This window comes from Ischnura elegans, chromosome 10 (assembly GCF_921293095.1).
Source record: "Ischnura elegans chromosome 10, ioIscEleg1.1, whole genome shotgun sequence".
In the NCBI taxonomy this organism is placed as follows: domain Eukaryota; kingdom Metazoa; phylum Arthropoda; class Insecta; order Odonata; family Coenagrionidae; genus Ischnura; species Ischnura elegans.
Genome location: NC_060255.1, coordinates 106,912,006 through 106,934,658, shown reverse-complemented (window position 1 = coordinate 106,934,658; position 22,653 = coordinate 106,912,006). Strand labels below are relative to the sequence as shown.

Sequence of the window (22,653 nt, the reverse complement as noted above, 5' to 3'; positions counted from 1 at the left end):
CCTCCATAAAATCATGGACTCGTCAATACTCAATTCTCGGGAAGGGTAATATATTTCATCCATTATGTCATCAAAATGATTTAACAGTGGCCTTATTTTCTGAAGGCGGTCAGATGAACGTGGTTTTTGAGTCCCTTCGGCAGGTGCAAAATGCAATACTCGTAAAATTATTTGAAACCTGTCCCGAGACATGTGTGAGGGAAAGAAAGGGATGTTATAAAACTTGTCTTTCCGCCAGTAATCCTGAATCTGAGATATTTGGATCAGTCCCATGTGCAGTAGTAGCCCCATAAACACGAAAAACTCATCCTTTGTGACAGGTTTCCAACATCCTATGCGTGCGCGAGGAGATAGCCTCTCTTTCAAGAAACGGTCCGCGTTATTATTTGTTTCTTGAATAATTTTTTCTACTATTTGGTCTGTGAATACCAGACGAAAAAAATCCCATGGAGCGTCTCCATTTGGTTTCACTTTCAAATTCCTCTGTTTAGTGAAAGTCATTTCCGGCAATGCGGGTGTTTCCATAGACCAAGTGCGGTCGGTGCGACGCGCGTGGATAGACAAACCCGGAGTCACAGTTGAGCCATGGCTTAGGGAACTTGAGGAGCTATCACACATACCTATGGATGAATCTTTGAAAGCGTCATCATCCTTTGGATATACGCAGTCTTCAGATTCGGTGCTTCCATCATCCTCCATATCGTCGCTACTTAGAAGAAAGCTGTCACTGTCCCCTGAACCGGAAATATCATCTTCCAGGATCGCTGCAATTTCTTTCTCTGGTAAATTTCTATCTCTGTATCCCGAAATTGCGTTGGGCGAAGGCATTCCTACATTCGTCGACAGAATAAAATAAATTATATAAATAAAAAACACATAGGAGGTGCAAATTTTAACAGGCAGATATTTTGTCATCAATTTTTGAAAAATGTTTGCTTTTCTTACCAAGTATTGATGAAGAGGCATTTGAAGGACCAGCTGGAGACTCTTGGGGAACAGGATCCAACGACGGATCAGAATCTAAAACGCTAATGCAAAGAGTGAAAGAGCTAATAGTTTAAGTGTGTCCGAGCAATCTCAATTAAACTGATGAAGTAATAAAGCAATAATTACCTGGAGTTGACTGCACTTCACGAGTAGATGATAATTTGTTTTTGGAAATCCCTATTTTTAAAAATTTTTGTTTCGATGACTCCCCTAAATAGAAAATTCGTCTATTAGCTTAGAGAAAATGGAAACTTGAGAATTAGCACTGTACACAAACTATAAAAATAGGTAAAAACTTACCTAGATATTGGGGAGATATTTCTGCTTGGCATCTTCTTTTCCCCATTATGGATACCACTGACCTAATGTACTGGAGCTAAAATTGCACTGCTCGATGTCAAAACGTCTCTCCTCCACGTTCACGTCTGTTCTGCATTCTCGAATGTTATATCTTCAGGCTAACTTTCAACCGTGCCGTCACTTTGTAGTATAATGCTTCTGAATTGTTGCTCACCCACTAGTAGGTCAGAAGCACAGCTAATGTAGCAAAATGTTGAATCTGTCGTGTATTTTACTGATTACAACACAGAATGTGACACCAGCAAATGTTTCCTTTAGGACATAATGGTATCCTGTTCCAGAAATATCAATTACAGCGAATTTATGCCGATGTCCATTCTCATCTTACCGTTTCGGGTCTGAAACTATTTTCGGCAGCATTGCTTCTTCATCACGGTAGAATTTTTTCTAACGAAGTTTCCACTTTGTATTCATTGTGTACCAATGGGTTCTTTGGTACTCATAACATACTCGTCTCAACTAAATCTGAGAAAAAACCTCTGCTAACAAAATCGACGGGTATAGCGGGATCCAACCAACAGTTACAACTGTGTGTGTGTGTGTGTGTGTATATATTTTTTTTCCATCTACCACAGCACCATCCTAGAAGTAATCATTTTTAAAGCTGTGATATTAGTCTTCACATGTTAAGAAATATACTATGGCGAAAAAAGGAGCAATGTGTCGTTGTCTCTAAGATCATCAATATTTATTATGTATGTATCAGCTTACCACGTGGTATGAACTTTTCGTAAATATTAAAAAAAAAATTCATAATATTTCATTTATAAAGTTTATTACGGATTTTTTAACTAAGAAATTATGTGAAACACCAATTACCTCGCAAAATGCTTATATTAAATCTCTAAAGAGAGCATAGAAAAATGATAAAAGTTACTCGAGGTAATGATAAACATAACTTTCAATGTAAGAAAGGCACCTTGAAACGGATCCGAATATATGATGTCTGGGTCATAAAAAAGAAGAATAATTAAGCACATGTTGGTATACATAGAATTAATCCAATAAGAAGCCATTTCATACGCAAGTGTGTGTCAGCACGTCGATCGACGTGTTCCGCCGCTGACAGAAGATCACGACCACGTCGATAGACGTGCTCCGCAGTGAAAGTGTTAAGACTCCATGAAATTTTAGATTTTTCTCTTGAAAATGGCCCGGAAAAGGCCAGAACTAGCTGTGTCTTAAACGTATTTGTGGCATATAATGATTTGTCCTCTTTGTCAAAATGTCAAAATTGGTAGCTCATTTCATTAACCAAGCTTATTAATAGTAATAATGATTAATTACAAAAACTTATTGCATGTACTTGGTCATTTCAACTCTTGTCTAAGTCTAATCGTAATTGCATGTTTTTATTCTTGTCTTGTTGATTTGTTTGTTCATGGATTATTCTTTTCTGTCTCATCCAGGAAATGGTCTTGTCTTAATGAATCTTATGAAGGCATGGTCGATTTCTTTAGTATGATGATTGATTTGCAGTAATTTCCTAATTTATGACCTGAAATAGGAGTTTTGAAGATTTGAGTCTTCATCAAAGACTCCAAAAGTAGTAACTGAAGTAGAAATTCAAAACATCTTTCTACTTCTTTTCTGAGGTTCTTGAGAGTTTGGTCAAACATTTTAGGAAACTTGCCTGGCCAACGTTTGATGTTCTTTTAAACCCTTTAGCTGCAGTAGCTAAATTGCAAATGTTCCACTCTGTGCAGTTAATTTTGCCAAGCAGGCCCGAGCGTTCTTCTGTGGGTAGGAGGGGTGATGTAAAAGGTCCTCCCGATCCTTTTCCTGAGGGGCTGTGGTGACAACCAAGGGAGGGAGGGAGCAGTGGAATTTTGGATAATATGTATCATGAAAGTACCTATTTCATCAGCCAAAATCCACAAAACAAAAATAATATGAAGGTTCCCCACAATTTCCTGCTTAATTTGATACCAATTACGTAGGAAATTGGTCGTTATTACTTACATCGGTGAAAACTCTTCTCAGCATCTAAAATCTCACATTCAGTCAGCAGAAAGCGTTGCGAGGATAATGGAATGACAGGCTACTACCTCAAGAAAAAAAAAGCTAGGGAGGAACGACATATTTAGTTTGGGTGAGAAGGGAGGGATGTCATTCATGAAAGACAGAGGTTGGGGCACAGTGATAAGATTGGCGTGTGCCTGAAGAGATAAGTAAGCATTCTTTGTGTAGGCTTTCGCGGTGTGGCGAAGATTCAGGGTGGAGGTTTTTGGGGTTGGCACCGCGTAGATTGGTCTCTGCAGACAACAGTTTCGCCGGCATTGCAGCAGGCTTCTTCAGGTCAATGAAGTGGAGATCCGAGGTATCGCCCGTCTCTTATGGAGGCCGGTGTCTTCTCATTGGTTGGTTCATGGGGCTCAGTTGGCTTCTCATTGGTCTCTTGGTGTTGTCTTGTCTCTCTTGGTTTCTTTCTGAGGACTCTTTTCCATGTGTTTGAAAGCTGGTATCCGTCCTCCCTGTTGAGATTTCTCGGTGTCTTCATTATCTCAATAGCTTCCCTGATGATCCGCGGGAAGTATCTTTTTTCCATAGCAATGACTTTTGCATTGTCGTAGTCGGGATAGTGATTCGGCCCACTCCATGTGTGCTCAGCTATGGCCGAGAGGCGTAGTTACTGGTTCCTAGTAGCTCTTTGATGTTCTTGGAGCCGCACCTTGAGGGGTCTGCAAGTTTGTCCGATGTATGCACTGCCACTGAGAAGAAAGATACTTCCCGCGGATCATCAGGGAAGCTATTGAGATAATGAAGACACCGAGAAATCTCAACAGGGAGGACGGATACCAGCTTTCAAACACATGGAAAAGAGTCCTCAGAAAGAAACCAAGAGAGACAAGACAACACCAAGAGACCAATGAGAAGCCAACTGAGCCCCATGAACCAACCAATGAGAAGACACCGGCCTCCATAAGAGACGGGCGATACCTCGGATCTCCACTTCATTGACCTGAAGAAGCCTGCTGCAATGCCGGCGAAACTGTTGTCTGCAGAGACCAATCTACGCGGTGCCAACCCCAAAAACCTCCACCCTGAATAATCAAGCATTCTTGTGTTAATTTCCACTCTTACTTGTGGAGCTGAAGAATTTAAGTATCCACAAGCCTGATAAACCAAAAACAACGAAACAAATGAAATGTTGGCTTGGCGAATTAATTTTTATTTTTTATTTTTAATCCTTTTTAACAAATCCTCATGCACTTCATGAGTGAATAATGAAAAAAAAACAAAGTGGTAAATGAAACCATTAACAGATAATGGAAAAATAGTTTTATTAATAAAACTTCCTTCGTATTTTTTTTGTGATCATCGCCAAGGCCTCTTCATTTGTTGGGCCTCTTTGATGGGTGTGCTTTCTCTTGCGTGGGAGTAGGCTAACTCTTCCATTGTATGTTGATAACACTTTCCAAAACAATTTCAATGACTGGCTTGATCTTTGGGTATGATTATTTCATTGTTGTCTGTTCCACGTTCAATTGCATGAATGCCACTTGTTCGGTTGATTGTTTGTCTGCGCCCAGAATCGTTGAATAACGGGTTTTTGATGTTGGTGGACCCAGCGAACGACAAGCCCCAATCGTCGTCATCGGAGGGCCCTGGCACGCAGCAGCAGCTGTCGCCTGGAGCTCCACTCGTGGCGTCGGGCCCTGGCAGCTCGCCTGCGCCATCGCCGGGGACGCAGAGGCGGGCGATGGCAGGGGGGGAGACGCTGCGCCTGCTGACGGAAGAGAGTCCACTCATCCAGCCATCGGAGGTGGTGGTCTCGCAGAGGGCCGTCCTCACTGCTCAGCCCGTACTCACCCCTTTAGGTAACACCCTCTGTTGCGCCTGCGTGCCTTGCTTGTGATTTGTCCTCACCCTTGCCTTGTCTGTGGTTGTGTCCCGTACCAATGTGGCTCTGTGTATGTCTTTCTATGACTCTTCCTGCTTATGGATTAGATTAGCTGCTTTGCTTGTCATATAACCCTCTTCATATTTAACGCTAGTGCTTGGTAAAAGGGATGAATAGGGGTGGTGCTAATTGAAGAGGGGGATATATGGATGGTTATGTTGTGGGATATATTGATGCTATACTTGATGGAGGATTGAGTATTCTTAACCTAAAGCCACTGCTTTTAAATGCTCAGTGTTAGCCCTTCACCACTTTTGATTTTATTCCACCCCTTAAATTTAGACTATCCGTATGGCCACACCAGGCCCTGAGTGAACCTTTAAATGCCTAGCGTGTCCATAAAGGCACACTTGGTCTTCAAATGTTAACTTATTCACCTAGTGGTAGTGCTGTTTTTTAAGATTGTAGTTTTGTGCTTCTTAGAAGGGGATGGTAAGTATCTTATTTGTTTCGATTTGTGTATTCTTTCATTTCATTGTTCTTGCCATTGTTTTATTTATCTTATAGGAAGATAAAATGTATAAAATTCAATATTCAGTGGATGAAGTGGAGGTATGGTTGAGTGTAGCTTTAGAATGGTGGAAATGCAAATGCGATTTCAAATTGAGTTGCTCAATTTTTATTGTCCTTCAACTAATCATCCATGCCTCACGTTGGTGAAATTATAGAATCACACCCAAAATATATATAATATGGCAGGTTAATTGAAAAAAATTGCTATAAACTTGAATGTATCACTTAGCAAAACATGAGCTCCATCTCTTTGAGGGATTTATGGAAAAAAAATGCTATAGCAATGTCCATAGTACAATGAATTGACACCTTTCTTGGTAGAGGAATCGGTTTATTAATCATCAGCTAATGTAAATCTTGTTGTGTAAAAAAAGTTTTCTTTACAAATTAGGCATGGTATTACATAATTGTTGACATATTGTGTGAGTGGAAAAAAACTGTGTAAATAGAAATTTGAAAGAGCACGTGAAAAATAAGCTCGGATCATATGCCGAATCCATCGCAAGTCAAATCCATTGTCATGTGAGAGCTTACTGTGCAATGGAAGTGACTCACAAGGAAGGGAAGTTTCAAACTCTAAGGGTTTGTTGATTTTTGAGTTAGCACTGTCTTTATGCAGAGGTGTTGCATATTTATTTGCCTATATTACATGCCATTATTAGCTTCATATTAGGGATTATTCTTTCCAAATGGCCTGCTGAGATGAATGTGGCTCACAGCCAAGGTCACTTCTGTGGTTCTTTTTAATGTTTTTTTTTTTTGTAATTGCATAGTATACTTTGCAGTGTGGCTCATCCACATAGCCAGGCTTTAGGGGCTTCAGCACCCCCACCCAATTTTTTCCCGTTAGTATTGCTGACCATACATGACCTTAGGAGACAACAAGCCCAGTAATGGCACTTATCCCCTGACTTTCTCTTTTCTATCAAAAGTTGTGGACTGAGATCAGGATATCAAATCCAAAATTTTCTCAAAATCAGCTATTGCTGCCAGAGCCCTATATTTCAAATATTTTCGAAAAATCAGATGAATTTCAGAAGCAAATGCCTCAGGGGACTCAATTCATTATGTATATGGCTGTTTTAGTGGAAGCAATGATGACTACTTATTCCAGAATTGTTTATGCAAAATGTATTGATTATTTGATGAAATTCATGGCTTAGACCCTCTCCCCTATAATCAAACTTCCACACACAAAATTCCACAAGCAAGTTTCTGGCTACTTACCTGGTGTGGCAAATCTGTAATGCAATTACAGTAAAATCCCAATTTCTTTTCGCTCTCCAATTCCTTATTCATTTAGGGCAGGGGTCTCCAAAATACGGTCCGTGGGCCAGATCCGGCCCGTGGAGGGCTTTCATCCTGCCTGCGCACTCGTTTCAAGTAGCGTGCGATTCTCGCTTGTTTAACTCTGTGAGAAGCCGCTAGGATCATTGCAGTGCTGTACTGCACATCAAAGTCACCTTCACCTTCGTTTCGTAAATAAGAAATATGCCACTAGATTCTTAAGTATGAATGCCATATGATTCTTCAGTGGTTGGTATCGAATACTTCAGTCATCGGCAAATTTGCTATCCGGCCCTCAGGGCGATTCGGAACTTGGAATGTGGCCCTCATGGCCTAGTAAATTGGAGACCCCTGATCTGATATGTTGGGATTGGGTTGGTGTGGTGGCTTCCCATTCGGTGGGCCTGGGTTTAAATCCTGACTCTGGCAGAGATTTTTCAGGGGCTGCACAATCCTTTCTTTAGTTGGGAGCAGCCTATTCCTGATGCCAGGATTCTCTCCTCCCTCCCTTCCCTATGGAACAATTGACCTCAGCTGTCGGCCGCCTCTTCCACATACCATGCCATAAGAAGGAGATTCACAGTCTGGTTAAAAATGTGTGGGTTTTGAGTGAGTGGAGGTGGAACTGTGGAAGGAAGGCACATTGGGAAAAATGCCAATTTTCTCCCACACCCTCGTGTAACAGTTCATACTTCTTTAACATAGACTTGCCCGAGTTCCAAACTTACCTCTGTCCAAGAGATGGGAAGTTTTATATCCAGGCTGAATTACTATGCATAAAAAACCTCACCTAATCATTTTATGATTGTGTGTATGTGCGCTGTCTACTTTTAGTGCTTGCTCTGTTAATCTAATGAGAGGGATTTTGTGTGTCTTCTGCAGAGAAACTGCGAAGGAAGGATGAAGTGGTGATTGATGCTTTGGTGGAAAAACATCTATTGGTTGCCGACCTGCTCCATGTACCACATGAAGAGTTTGACTCGATTGCGGACATGGCATCGGAGCCTGCTCCAGACAAGGACATCAACGAGCTTCTTCTTGCTGCCATCCACCATGGTGAGTCCCTTCAAATCCTCATTTCCAAATTCTAGTGATGTGTTTGACACCTGGTGGTCAAAAATCAAAGCTTTGGATAGGTGATTGAGTGAATGAACCTGTTTGAGTGCATATGGTTTTTCAAATTTTGTTTTGCACAGTGTCAGTGTAGATTGCAATTCATGTTTTCTATATTATATAGGATGGCTTCCAAGAAATATGAATAATATCATTAGTCATTTTTGACCGAGATAATTTTTATTGACCAGGTAATGTTTCAATAACATTTTTTATGTGTTCACTTTCAGGGATATCAACATCAGGTTTACAGCTTCCTGAACCAGACTTGCACATGATATTTCGTTGGATATATTGTTGAAGCTGGCATTCATGGCTACAAAGTTAAAAATTTAATTTAATGAGATTTCATAATGAATTTGTGTCTGTGAAGCACTTACCTGTCAACAGATACTCTTACATACAAGTTATGAGTTACTTATTCTGTGTGTAATTAATTTCTTGATTGTAATCAATTTGGAGCTTTTTAGTCAATGGCTATTGGTCAACATGAATGTATTTTACAAGCTCAGAGACTTTAATTATTGAGACCATTGCTAAATTAATGAAATGAACACCAGTTGTTGACTCTTAATACATTGTCATTTGCATCTGATCACAACTCCTTAGTTATTATGCTGCTAATATAGGCGTATCATTGTCACATATCATCTTTTTAAGTGCATTGCTGTTTTCGTCTTTCAAATTACATACTGGCAAAAAATATTTATCTAATTTTCATTGATCTGGCAGCCCCATGAATTCAGTGGAACATTAGAAAGGGAATCTTCCTGGTGAAGTGCTTATAATGATCTCAGATTTTAAAGCCCAAACTGCCTTGATTTTAAGTTTTGTTTTTTCGAATTTCAACTGGATCATGTTACGCTCCTGGGAAAAATAGATTTTATTTAGCATTGTATGTACTATGGTACATTATTCTGTGAAGTTTCTATTATGAATATTTTTTCATGGATATAGTTGGGGAAATAGAAAATTCAGATTGGAAATTGGGGAAAAGTCAGGGGAAGTGATAATTGAAAGTTGGTATGAGCCTTTTTCAGTAACTATCCGTCCACTCATAGCATAAAACTCCCTAATTATGGAATGGGGTCATCGGCAATGCTCATACTTAAACTGCAGTTGGTGTAATACTTGGTGGCCTCTGTGCAGACATCAGTTTTGGGAATAGGCGGATCTATTTGGGGGAATTGCTGCTACAAAGGGGGTGTAGCTTAAAATTGCAGTTGTTGCCTGGGTCTCAACTCAATTCAAGGTCTGAAGTATTAATAGGGTAGTTTTCTTCACCAAAGAAAACGAAAGGCACTGATTGCGATTCATTACCCACCATTAGTGTATTCATAATATGCAAAATATTTGGTTTAAGAAATCCCAGTTTAGACGAATGTGAACGGTCAATTTTAACCTCATTTCAAAAAGGCCAGATTGGTGCCAATGTGATGCCACTCAACGTGACGTCTCTGGGACCTAGTTTCCATAGGAGTGGATAGGAGTTTTACATCGTCTGAGATTACCAATGCATGCATGAGGCACAGAGCTCAGGGAAACATCTCTTTATAATCACCTATTAAAACTGGCTAAGTCGGAAAGTTTTCTTCGTTTGATAAGGTAGTAATAATCCTTATTTAAGCCAAGCACTACCTGCTAGTAGCCTGCATTGCAGCGGCACATATACCCTCACCTCAAGGTCACCTCACACGGCAGAAGCGGGAACCAGAATGATGTTACACGGGCTTTTCCCAGCATTCATACCTAGCTGTCGCGTTTTGGCGTGCTTGACAATTTTCCCTTTTCATTTAATCGCGAAAAATAGATATCGTCATTTAAAAATCTAAAGGCGTGAAATGCGTACGCCAGGAGTAATAATCTTTCGATTTAGGCAATTGAAAAGAACTAGGAGACCACCCTCCAAATTTCCCAGAGGCGCTTTCCCTTTTACTCGTTGCAGTTGTGCCCACTCAAGTTTTGACTGGACTGCATGCATGGCTGACCTTTTGCTTTCATTTATTTCCTAATCTGCGTTTAGCGGACCAGCTGATGGTGACAATCAACGAGACTCTGCGCGTGACAGAGGAGGAGGCGGTGAGCGCCAGGTCGGAAGTGGTGCAGCCATCGTGCGGTGCCAACCCTGCGACGGGTGCTGCCACTGCCGGCTGCTCGCCCAGAATAGGTGGCCGAAGGACGTTGGCACATCGGATGCCCGGAGTCCCAGTCCCTCCGCTCCTCAACATCTCCAGCGCCCTCAACAGCACCCTGTCCCTTCTCATGGTGAGACGACTGCCTCTCTATTCCCTTTCTACCTGTGCTCTTTTTACACTGTTTTTTAATCACCTAAAATATTAATGCTCATTAGGGTGTCTTGTTTTTATAATTTTGACTATTTAATGTTAAATACACCAACAGATGAACTTTGCCATGAAAAAATATTTGACTTAGCCAGGATTCGATCCCATATCTCCTGATTGCCCGTCAGGTGTGTTGCATCACCAAGCCATTTTCTCAAAGTGAACTTCGGGATGGGTTTTACCGAACAAGATGTTGATGTCACAAGGGTTTTTCATCCCGACAGTGGCTTAGTAAGCACGACCCTCGCCACATGTGCCACAGTGTGGACTTGTGACGACAACATCTTGTTCGGTAAAACCCAACCCTCTGAAGTTCGCTCTGAGAAAATGGCTTGGCGGTGCAACACAGCTGACGGGCAATCAGGAGATCTGGGATCGAATCCTGGCTAAGTCAAATGATTTTTTATGGTGAACTTCATCCATTGGTGTATTTAACTTTGCACCCCTGCGCGTGACCGCATACAAAGTCACTTGTTCCTGCAGTATTTATGTTGTTTCATTTTATAAGTTGAGCTTATTTTAATGTTAAGACATCACCAACTTCTACAATCTTACAATCAACTGCTATCAACAACTTCAAACAATTAAAAAACAAGTTATGCACCATACAACAGAGAAAAATTAATCATCACGCGTAGTGAGAACAACTGAAAAATGAAAAAAAAGGGTGGTTGCGGTATGTTTTAATGCATTATAAATGTTATCCATGTACAGATAGACTAAAACTAAGTTGCTACAGTTTTTCCTCTCGTTTCTGTTAATGATAGTGTTTTAATGGCTGTGATATAACTGATCAGGGTCTCTGTTTGCCTGAAATACCTGGAATACTCAGGAAATTTCACTCTTCTGGAAAAACTTGGGGAATTTGGGGAGTGCCCGGTACAATTATGTTTTTTATATGAAGCATAAATTAGCAAAGCTATAAGTAAAATAATTTTTATTAGATTTTTGTGAATATTTTCATTGGGATCTATTGGAAGCTTTTATTCTAATGACTTTCCATTGCAAGAACTTTTTTACTGAACTACCTGCTTGCTTGATATTTTTCATTTGTTCACATACTCACTGCCTTTATGTTAAGATCATGTAAGGTAGACATCTTTTGGAAGATGTGATGAATAGTGTTGGAATTTATAATATTTTTAAAGATCAGGATAATGTGATATTCTCTGCATTTTTGTTTTTACTCATGTGTTAAAATTTGACGTGAAGTTTAATTAAACATGTGTAAGGTTTGTAGCACTTCATCTAATTGGCATAGCTTCCATGTGAAAATTAGTTTCTATCGTCTCAAGATGATGCACCCAACATTAAATGGCCAAGCTACTATTCCTGTGGTGAGTGAAATGTTCCCATGAGCATTATTTGTCCAAAAATGCCTATGTTTAGGGCTGGATTAGCATCCTTGGCAAACCTGAAAATGGAAGGGAAATTTCTGTTGATTTTGCAGTGGAATGCCCTAATATGACTGAGTGGTTTTGCCCTCTTTCTCTCCAATTGTAGAAACATGTAAAGGAGCGTGAGGAGGAACGGGAGCGCCTTCGAAGGGAGTTACAGCGCTCCAGGGAGCTAATTCACGCGAGAAACCAAAACGACCAGCGGATGCAGTGGCACGACCCCCTAGTGACGCCAGCGACTGGCGAGGACGACACCAAGGCCATTGAGCACTGTGAATCGGGTACGTCTTACAAGTGGCTAGGAGTTGTAAGTTTCCCTCTGGGATTTGCCTGTATTGGAGTCCGTTCTTATATTTTATGTATTACCATATGCATACATGGAGAGGCACCTAAAATAAAAGAGGAGCTGGACTGCAATTCCAATTGTAAAAAAAAACCATGCCTTTTGTCACACAAAACTGGATAAAAAAATTGGTTATGCAAGGATGAATATCTTATGAAAGTGAGGATTTGTATCAATATATTTCCTTTCATTTTGAGCTTATTTTATTACAACTGATCAAGTTTATAGTTTCCCAGATACAAGTCTGATACCTCTAGTATCTCGAATTTCTGTCAAGACAGTGAACGACATAATTTAATTTTAGGAATGCTGGGCGGTTTCAAGCTTTGATAAAAAAAGTTGCAAAGAAAAATGTGTCGTGTGGCATACCAGAGATTACTCAATCATTAAAAAGAACCTTTTCCATACTTTATTGTTGTCATGTATTCTTGATGAAAAGAAAGATTACTTTGTGCTGTATGAGGCATACCTTTACCCATTTTTCAGTTTAATAATTAGTTTCACGACCACTTTTAAGGAGAGAAAATGCTATTTTATGCAATCTAGGAAAATATAAGCTTATATCAAAATAACTATGATGAAGTTCAATGTGCACTAATTCATTAGTTCCTTTAATTCCTGTCTTAGTGTTTAAAAATATTTTTAATTGGGTATCATATTTCTGTGGTATTGTAACTTATGTCTAATTAATGTTATTGTGGTTGTGGAAGTACATCCATTGTTATTATTAATATCATCTAAGAACCATTTTTTGTCAGCCTTACCTATGATATTGAATTTAAAAAATTTGTCTTATGTTTGATGCCATCTTCAAATTTCCGAGATTTAAAAAAAATAATCATAAAATGTACATAGTGGTCATAATCAGAAAATAATTTCCAAGAAGTTCGATATTGTGTGTAGCTTATTGAAATTGTTTTCATCTAGATCTGTATTCATACTTTTCCCTCTCAGTCATGGTTCATTATATCATATAATGGTTGCTAATATATACATATACATATGTAGTACCATGAAGCTGTTTTATTCTGTAAGTATATGCTTGGGTGTGTGATATGTGAATAGCTTTTGTCTGAAGCCCTATTTTTGTGCTTTCAAACACACAGGCACCTTAGTGTCTGAATTTTATTGTTTCAGTTAAGTTTTCTCTGTTGTCAGTTTCATATAAGTTTATGAAATGGGCCCATACGTTTTTAGTTTGAGCAAGGCTTCTATGCTTCTGTGACTTTTACTGCTTTTTGTAGCAAATACATTGAATGAAAGTCCGAGTTGAAGTGGCCACTAAATATTGGATGTAATCTCTTCATGGATGGCTACACAGGTTATATCAAACGACTAATCCAGCCATGTAGGCATCTACGCATGCTGTGCTATCTGCTACACAGTACCCAGTGAGAAATGGGTGGTGGAATCCACGTGGAACCCACGTGGAGAATTAACGTGGATACCACGTGTTTTTGGTCGTGGAATCAACGTGGAACCCACGTGGAAATTTGGTGGAAAAATTAAAACAGCAGTTGGTGCTGTCCTAAAACCATTAAAACCTCAACCACTCTATATCTAAACCTTCTATATATGTGTCTACGATTTTTCATGTGCTCTCATGGCTGCCTTTCCACGAATTATATAAAAATAGAATGTGTGATACATTTTCACATAACTAGCGTGGTTTCAGGATGATAAATGACGCAATGTCACCAGAGAGTTAAGTTCCACAAATTAGAAATTCTGTTTAACATTCTATGATAATCACCACAAATCCACTTGAAATCAACGTGGATTCCACGTGGGTCCAACCACTCAATATCCACCCCCACCAAATATCCACCACTCAACGTGGATTCCACGTGGGTTCCACGTGGATTCCACCACCCATTTCTCACTGGGTATGTGTAACGATCTACGTGGGCTCTTCCTCTTGGGGAAAAATAATAGATTTAACCCTTTCGAGACGGCAGAGTTTTCCTCTTAGCATGACTGCTGTACTGAGCCCCAAGAGACTCTTCTTTCTTGTGGTACAGAGCATTTTTGGAGGGCATTCGTTAACAAGGGTCTCACTGAACCTTTTTCGACCCCTCCACGCAGGGACTTCGCATTATCTTAGACTCCGAGAGTAGTTGTGCTCCCTCCTTTCCGGGTTTACGACCATACCTGCAGCATTGGTTCGCGGTCAACTTATGTATTGCTTATATGTATTTAGCAAATGGATAATTGTTGCTTGCACGTAAATTACAGACTTTTAATTAAATTCCTCATTTTTATTTGAGCATTTTCAAATTTTAAACGAAGTTCTAAGGCCTTAATTAACGCATTTAACGCAGCAACAATTTCCATGTTGATGTTTATACATAACTCGAGATATAAGTTAATATTTGCTGTAGAATTTCGATTATAAAATTGTAAACGCTGCTCAGAAGACAAATAATTCAATTCTTAGTGTATATTTCTTGAGGAATGAACAAATATTTATTTCGAAAATTGAATGTATAAACAATTGAATGACCGCTGTCCCGTACCGCTGATAGGGGTTCTAAAAGACGAAGGGTCCGGGTACCTGCTCCCGGATTCCGAGGGTTAATCCTAGACCCCAAAGCGTTGGGTCCCGAGACAAAGATGTCGTAAACCCACGACCGTCCTAAAAGGGGGGGAGCTAGAAAACGTATATATACGGCTTTCGATCTCCTGGCCGGGAAAATCTCACACGTATATACAGTAGAATCCTGATTTAAGGTTTTTCAGGGGGGACAAAATTTAAAACACTAAATGCGGAAAAACACTAAATGAGGACCTGCCATTTTTTTCAGGTTTTAGGGTCTGTAATGATTGGAATGGCTTTTTATGAATAAAAAATATTATTTTAAGTAACTAAAAGGTGCTGAATGCAGCAAAAAATTCTTTAATGAAATGTTCTCTGCCCTATGAAGGTTGGATAATACTTTTCAGGAGTCAGCTAAAAAAAATGGGTAGTGAAAATAAGTAATGAGAGGATTGTTGTGGACAATTGTTTTAATGAAATATTTTAAATTAAGAAAATTCTAATAATCATCAACTTAAAAGCATTCCCACACAGATTATTATTATGGACACTAGTGATTCCATTTTCATGCATATTTCAGTGGTCTCGATGAAATTTAGAATTTTTTCTGTAAAAGTGACATGTAGGTGACTAAAGCATTTCTAATATAATATAAGAAAAGGTGTAAGTAGGTACTCGAAAAATCATGAGGAATGAGTGAAATAAAGGGACGGCAGAAGATCGCTAATCCCGAATTCTCAACTACCGAATATCTAGTAAAAGGGAGGTTTTCTGGAATTTTGCCAACTTAACGTTTTCTGTTGCCTCGGCGAAACAAGGGATTTATGAGCCTTTAAAAAGCCTCCTGTGCGCACATTTTGGATTTCGAGGTCATCCAAAAAAGTAGAATCTTATTTTAGTATGCGTACAAGTCGATGGTGATTCAACTCGATGATAACACCAGATTCGTTGTCATATATCCGCGGCCTTATGCAGGTCGAATGGAGCCGGGAGAAGTTGCTTACGTGGCGCGCTGATCACCTTGACTCCGACTCGCCTTGTTTCTCGGCAGCTTTTAATAAAATTTGGTTGGACCTTGAATAACGATTAGCTAAACTCTGTTAAGTGAAAAGGTTTAATCTTCAACAGAACTGGATTTCATCCGAAAAATTGTCAGTGCCTCTGGAGTTTGGCAATTTCGTCAGGGTTATGATGTCAAAGTCAACCACCAAGGGATACCTGCCGGATTTTCGTATTTTTCCGCGCTCATCTATTTTACCGTAATTATGCGGTGATTTTTTTCCAGCATGAGCGATTTATTTAGAGTCATGGACCGTGATAGTTCGTCAAAACTCCGATTTTCATTCGCTTTTGACATAAAATAGCACCAGATAAATATCTTTGAATCGGCAGCGATATCAACCAGCCGCATGTCGGTATATGGGCTCCGGGATATCTAAATTACGATGTAAAATAATGTTGTTCCGTTAGGAAAGAATGCTTTCACTAACGATCATGACAGAGGAAACACTTCCTCGGTTCTTTCGCTGTTCCTCCGTGGAAACTGACCTTGGAATGGATTATAAAAAGAATCTTCTAGTGAACTGCGCAAATGATATTGGGCCTCTTTTGAAAAGAGAAAGTAGCCGACTGGAAAAATATTGGGCTAACAATGGACTACCCGTAGAGAGTAGAGTTTAAAGGGGCATAAGCCGTCAATTGAAAACATTACGAGGAAACCATCATTGTAGCGGCCCTCGGAGTATAACTCGTGTCATCAGTCGTCACGTATCATCGAAGTTCACGAAGTGAAGGATAAGGTAGTTAGAGGTTATTACGGGATGAATTTGCTCCATTAAATCGGATCTGATACAAAAGGTTTCTGGTGTTTGGATCAGAAGGGGAGCGAAACATTACGAGAAGACAAATCACCTAGCTTGCGAGTTGAAGGTCGACCCAGCGCTGCATTCGCGGAAGAAAGCAGTTGAAGAAGCGTTCCCCGGTAGATTCTATCGACTCTTGGTAAACTTTCATGAGACTGTTCTTGTTGATGAGCAGAAATTCGAAGATTTGGATGAACCGTCATGAAAAAACGTTAAATCGGACAAAAAAAACTTGAGCGGGACAAATTTTTACGACTATAAATGCGGAAAAACGCAAAATGCGGAAACACTAAATACGGATAATTTTTACATTGCCCTAATAGGGAATGAATCGGGACCCAAAAAAATAAACGCTAAATGCGGAAAAACGTTAAATGCGAAGACGTTAAATCCGGATCCGACTGTATATGCCCGTCGTCTCCCGGGTCAGGAAACGTCCACACGTATATATACGTGTACAGTAGGGAAAAGGTTAAAAGTGGTAGTCTTTTGACCCAGCCCTAAAACTCATGCTAAAAAATCCAGGACTGATGAAAATCAAATTTTACCTACAAAATCCAATTTATATACCGTATAAGCGTGCGTGTTTTTCCCAGAAATTGCAGCCGAAAATGGGGGTGCGCCTCTTACACAAACGTCTTATCTTCCCCCCCTCCCCTTCACCGGTCACAAGTCCAAGGGGTACTGAGTGGCCTTGGTTTTCAGCATGAGTCAGTCATCTGAAACCCTGGGTCAAAAACAAGCGGCAGGCAGGGGAGTTTCTCCCTTAGTGACGTATTTTTAAAATGTTCCTGTTTGCTTTTCTTGTAAGCATCGGTACCCCAGGTCAGGTCGGTACCCCAAAGGTGAACATGGAAAAGATCGCGCGGGGTTTTTTGCTCCGGAGGGCGCGCTAACTTTACTGCCACGAGAGGGCATCCCGCGGCATTTATACTGCATATAATAATCGCTTATCAAACGTAGAGAAATGCGTAGTTTTGAAGGACATACCTGGTTAATAGTCAACATCTGCCTTGCCGAGCAATTTCCATTACGCTGAGGACCTGATTTTTCAAAAATCATCTTCAGAAGCTATTATGAGTATTATTGCAACTGAAAATTATATTGGTGTCAAAACCTGGTGTTTAAAAAATCCGAACGAGTGTGTTCATTGTTGGACTAAAAGGTGGACAGAAGAAGTCAGAAATGCTTATAAGTGAAGAGCGCTGAACAAGTGGTCGAGGGGAAGGAGCGTGCTCCCTCCCCTCCGTATTTCAAGCTACGAGGCAATGAGCGAAGGAGCAAGGGAAGAACACGTCCGATCTTGCATGTGACGTCGTTGCCTTCAAAGTGAAGGGGCGAAGGCGCAGCAATGTGATACACGCAGTTTGCATTGCCTGAAGTTTCCAGTCCGTCTCGTCTTGTTTGAATGCGCTTATGCTACGCTTGTTTATTTCGAAATTGTGCTGTTTGGACTATGTTGAATATTAGTAGCCTTGTTTTAACGATAAATCTTTGTGTCAATCAATTAGAGCTTAAAAAACTTAAATTCTGTCATATATACATCGCGTTAGGTCTCATTCTTTTTAGAATCTTGTTTGTGTCATACAATTGCTGAAAGATATTGAGATATCTTCGAGCTCAGTAGGTGACTCACCTAGCATTTGGCCTCCAGAAAAGGGGAGAATTGAACCTGGTAGTCCGAAAAAAGTCAGTTGGTGAGATGGGGTAGGGATGAAACACGTTTCCATTGTTCCCCTGTAACTTGATATTTTCCTATTTTCCTGTGGGGTCTCTGAAAGGAAAAAAAATGGCAGAGGCATAGTCTGATGGAGGGCCGAGTGTGGTTCCGTTAAATCTACGACGTGGTTATTATCCTACGGTGCTGAGATTGCCCCGATTGTGGTCCATTCTCTTGGGAAGGTTCATATTATGTGCCTGTCGTGTTTTGCCTTAAAATTTTCCACGGCTGCAATTCTATTTCAATACTCCTGCGAGAGCTTTTAACAGATTTGTTCGTGAGTAGGACTAGCATCATAGAGCAAGGGCGTGTGCGAAGAGAGGATCGGAACTCGTTCTACTCCCTCTTATGCCGCTATTACTGCCGCAGTTATCAAAATTTCCTCTTTCAACTAGCATTGAAAGAGGAAATTTCGAAATTCCAGGCATACGTTGCAACACCACATGATAGGATAAGAAAATGCCGCAAAATTATTTTTCTTTATAGGGATGCACCTCTTACACACACTTATACAGTAAAGTGATGCAGAAATAATGAGAGAAATGTTCCAGCAGACCTAGATATAGATGTTAAAAAAACAATGGCACATCATTTTAATGTCGACCGATGCATGTGGTTCAAAGTGGTTTTTAATGGCATTCATCATTATCTCATTTGGGCCCAGATAAACAGAGGCAGGAAACTCTTGCTCTGAGAAAATTGAGGAAACTTAACTGACGGATAGGTGTGGCATGCTGAGTGTCTTTTCACCCCTAAAACTTTTGTTTTGTTTGTACATGTGCATATTTTGTGTGATATTTGTTGTTGTTGTTGTGTGATGGTTTGCACCATCAAGTTGACAAGACAGAGCTCTTCTCTTAGTCTCTCAGGCCTGCATTCTTAGTTGACGCTACGTATCTGTCCCTTAAATATCAAGAAGCCCCAACATATGTTTCTCAGTCGACGCGGCATAAGTGTTGGGGGGTGATTCCATCGTCAAGTTCTCTGAAATGGTGTAGGTTGTGACTTAGATGATGGCGCTGTGCCAATTTTCCACTCTGGTGGCATAATGGGATCTAACTATGAAACTGAGAAAAGACATCCAATAATTTTTGGGTGTATTGTTAGGGCAATGGCTTAAGGTAAATAATCGGTGTCGTCTACCAGGTCGTGTCGGTACCTTAATTATCGCTACAAATACTCTCATAGCGAGCCAAAAGTAGAACCATATTGTCTTTAAATTACTTCAAAAGTGATCCATACGAGATCGTGATAAGTACGGGGTAAAAATGATCATTGACGTGGGAACTTAAGTTGCATCATCAAGGTTCGTCATTCGCTTTTGCCTTCAGTAGTTAAGTTTATTATGTAGCAAATAGCAGCATGTAAATACATAGTCTATGGCTATGCGTAAACGAGGTATTGGTTTCTCAAAAACATACCAAGTGCCAAACGTGAAAAATATTATTATAAATATTCGCAGAAACAAGGTGCATGTGTACCACTATATTACACTTATTATTCATCAGCCAATTTCATTGTTTATTTTCTTGATGGTATAATGTGGTAGTATTATTACCTTTATGCTGTGTTTCTGTACATTTTACAATGGTTCATTTGAGCTCGTCACCCTTAGTATGCATTATAAAGTAGATTCAATAATCGAATGATCAGTAGGCAAAATTTGACCACCATGTTTTTGTATGGTGTGGGGCTGATTCGGGTATCTTACATCAAGTAGGGGCTGTTTAGTTCCAAAAACGGCCATATGTAGGGCTTGTTATGAAACACGCAACGAGTTTGGTGGATGGAAGGGAAATAAATTATTTATTATGGATAGATATTTTGCCTTTTTCAACCATTCTGTCATAAGTTTAAGTAAAAAAATTTGTGAAGTTTCTGCCCAATTTTCATGACTTGTTAGCATCGTAACACTCCTGGTTCATTTAGTTAAACAGGAAGAAAGTTTGATGTAATTATTTCGTGGTGAATTATTTTAATGAAGTCATGTTGGAATGGCTACCAATTTAAATCACCAACATTTCAGTGGGAAACTCATCCATTGTCACGAGGGTGAATGAATAAGTTAGAATGAATAAAAATCTGTTGAAATGTAACCACTTTCAAAACCGAAAAACAGAAATTATGGTTCTCTTTATATTTCCAATTCCTTCACAATCTTCAATCAAAGAAAATGGAGTTTTTGATTTTAATTTTACCACCTTATCTCGATGGTGCATCCTGCAGTGGCTAAAAATGTTTCAGCAGAACTGGAATTGCATGTGTTTGTGAGCTTGTTTGGTGTGGGGTGTGAAGTGAACGAGGGTTTCGTGTCTACGCAGGTGTGCGGGACTTGGATTTGGGTCAAGGTGGCGGCATTGAGGTGTCGGGAGGCGAAGGGGCGATTGCGGATTGCGCCCCCGCCCCCCAAGACCTCCCTCCCCCATCCTCTATCCCCCCACCACCCAACAAGGCCTCCGATGAGGGAGAGAGCACCGGCGGCGATCAACGCAAAGGCAAGTCGAGCGAGGAAACGGCCGAGGATCCAAGTGGCGACGTGAGTACATTCCCAATTGCATAATTTCCTCATACTGATTGCTTGAATCGAGAGGTCTCGGATTCCCAATTCCTCCTCTTTTGACTCTCTCAGAAGGACAAATAAAATCATACCTCATTTCCCGGGCTTAAAAGGTTTACCAGTGTGCTAGATGCACAATGATGTTTTTGGTTGGATAAAAAAAATACTTGAATGCAAAGTTCAGCAAACTGCCATGTTGATGGTCAAACTACAATCAAAGGAGCAAAGTATGGACCAGGGTTATAAAATGGTTTTCGTAGCCATGAAGCCTTCCTGCATATAATTTACACTACACATACTGAAAAAGAAGATTACCAGTTTGGACAATTTACTAAAATAGGGGGACTTTAGGCAAACTCATTTATTTCTTCAGAGAAACAAAATAAGGACTTCATTTCCAAAAGATATTTTCCAGTAGCGAAGCCCAAGTAGGACAACATTGCATTTCATTTACTAATCCAACTAGGGGCAACAAATGTAGTTAAATATCTGCATTGTATTCTGCTCATGCCCTTGAGTGAAACCATGAATGTTCAACTTGACTGAATATTGAAGATGGTGGTTGAAGTAGGCAGTTAATTGTATCATGCAGTTGTGAGAACCCAGTTACTGAACTCAATTTGTATCCTGGATGTAATATGTATGAATATAACCTCTATGATATAAATACACTCAAGTGTATGTACCTGTATGCTTCAGTCACTTAAGCAAATATAGTGTCTCTGTAACTTCTGTCCCTAAGATTTTGGGTAGCATTATTATGTGAAATGCAATTGATGGGTTATGGAATTGATGGGTTTTATCGGCCACACATTCGCATTAGCAAATGTAATTAAATCTTAATAATAATTTTTTTTCATTTATTTCCTTTTTACAATCAATATTTCCGTTGTCTCAACCTGAATTTTGAAGATGATGATCTAGTGAAGTTGAGTTTTTTCTTTGAAATGGATTCAAATTTCCAGTTTCTGACTCAGCCCTAATTTAAGCAACTCAAATAAAGTTTTCATTCAAATACCCTAACTTCTTTCTTCACATGCAGATTTTTAGCAGTTGAATTAACAGAATGTTGAACTTCAAAACAAACGCGGTCTTGGCTATGAAATTCTATAATTTGGGGACCTTCTGCACTAGCAGGTGCAAAAATCAAGGAATGTTGTTTACTACAATTGTGAGACTATCATGCTTTTTCCCAAAGTCAAAGAGGGAAAGAAATGATCATTGTCTTAGATTTGAGCATTCTTATCTTTCTCACTAACTAACCTTAAACCATTTCTTAAATGGTTTCTCAGCTAACTTTGAGGAATCTCAAATTCAAGGCTAATTAAATAGATGAAAACTTTGAAAACTCATCACATTTTTTTATTTGGTAAACCCTGATTGGTTTCTACACTCATGTTTCATTGTCAGGAACTTTGCAGTTAGACCAATTTGAACTATTCCAAGAATAAAACTTGTTTGATGAAACAGACTGCAATTACCGACAGCTTTACATATATCCTGATTGATATCAACAACTAAGTGTCATTTTAAAAGAGGACTCAACTGAAAAAATATTTTCCACAAGGTTAAATGAGCCTTGCCAGTTTTGCAAAATTGGAAAATACCAAGTTTGTTTCATTGTTCCATTGAGTTTAATGAGTTCCTGGATTAATTTACTCTGTATCGCTTTCATCTCAGATTGATTTTATTTTCTTTTGAAAACTTTGACATCACGACGTGTGTAGTTGTT

General features: G+C 39.6%; 1 protein-coding gene across 10 annotated transcripts in view; it reads left to right on the top strand.

Annotated features, from left to right (window-relative positions):
• The window catches only part of LOC124167378 (rho guanine nucleotide exchange factor 11), a 558,219-nt gene that overhangs the window by 526,149 nt on the left and 9,417 nt on the right, over positions 1-22,653 (top strand). For 7 of the 10 annotated variants that reach the window (XR_006866674.1, XM_046545401.1, XM_046545399.1 and 4 more), the window contains 5 exons: positions 4,881-5,168; positions 7,934-8,107; positions 10,188-10,429; positions 12,010-12,184; positions 20,686-20,900. Coding sequence is in view for 9 of the 10 variants with exons in the window: in XM_046545401.1 (XP_046401357.1) it covers positions 4,881-5,168; positions 7,934-8,107; positions 10,188-10,429; positions 12,010-12,184; positions 20,686-20,900 (1,094 nt within the window). In the remaining variant the exon portion in view is untranslated. The remainder of the gene's footprint in view (positions 1-4,880; positions 5,169-7,933; positions 8,108-10,187; positions 10,430-12,009; positions 12,185-20,685; positions 20,901-22,653) is intronic. The other 3 variants (XM_046545402.1, XM_046545404.1, XM_046545405.1) reach the window with 3 other exon arrangements.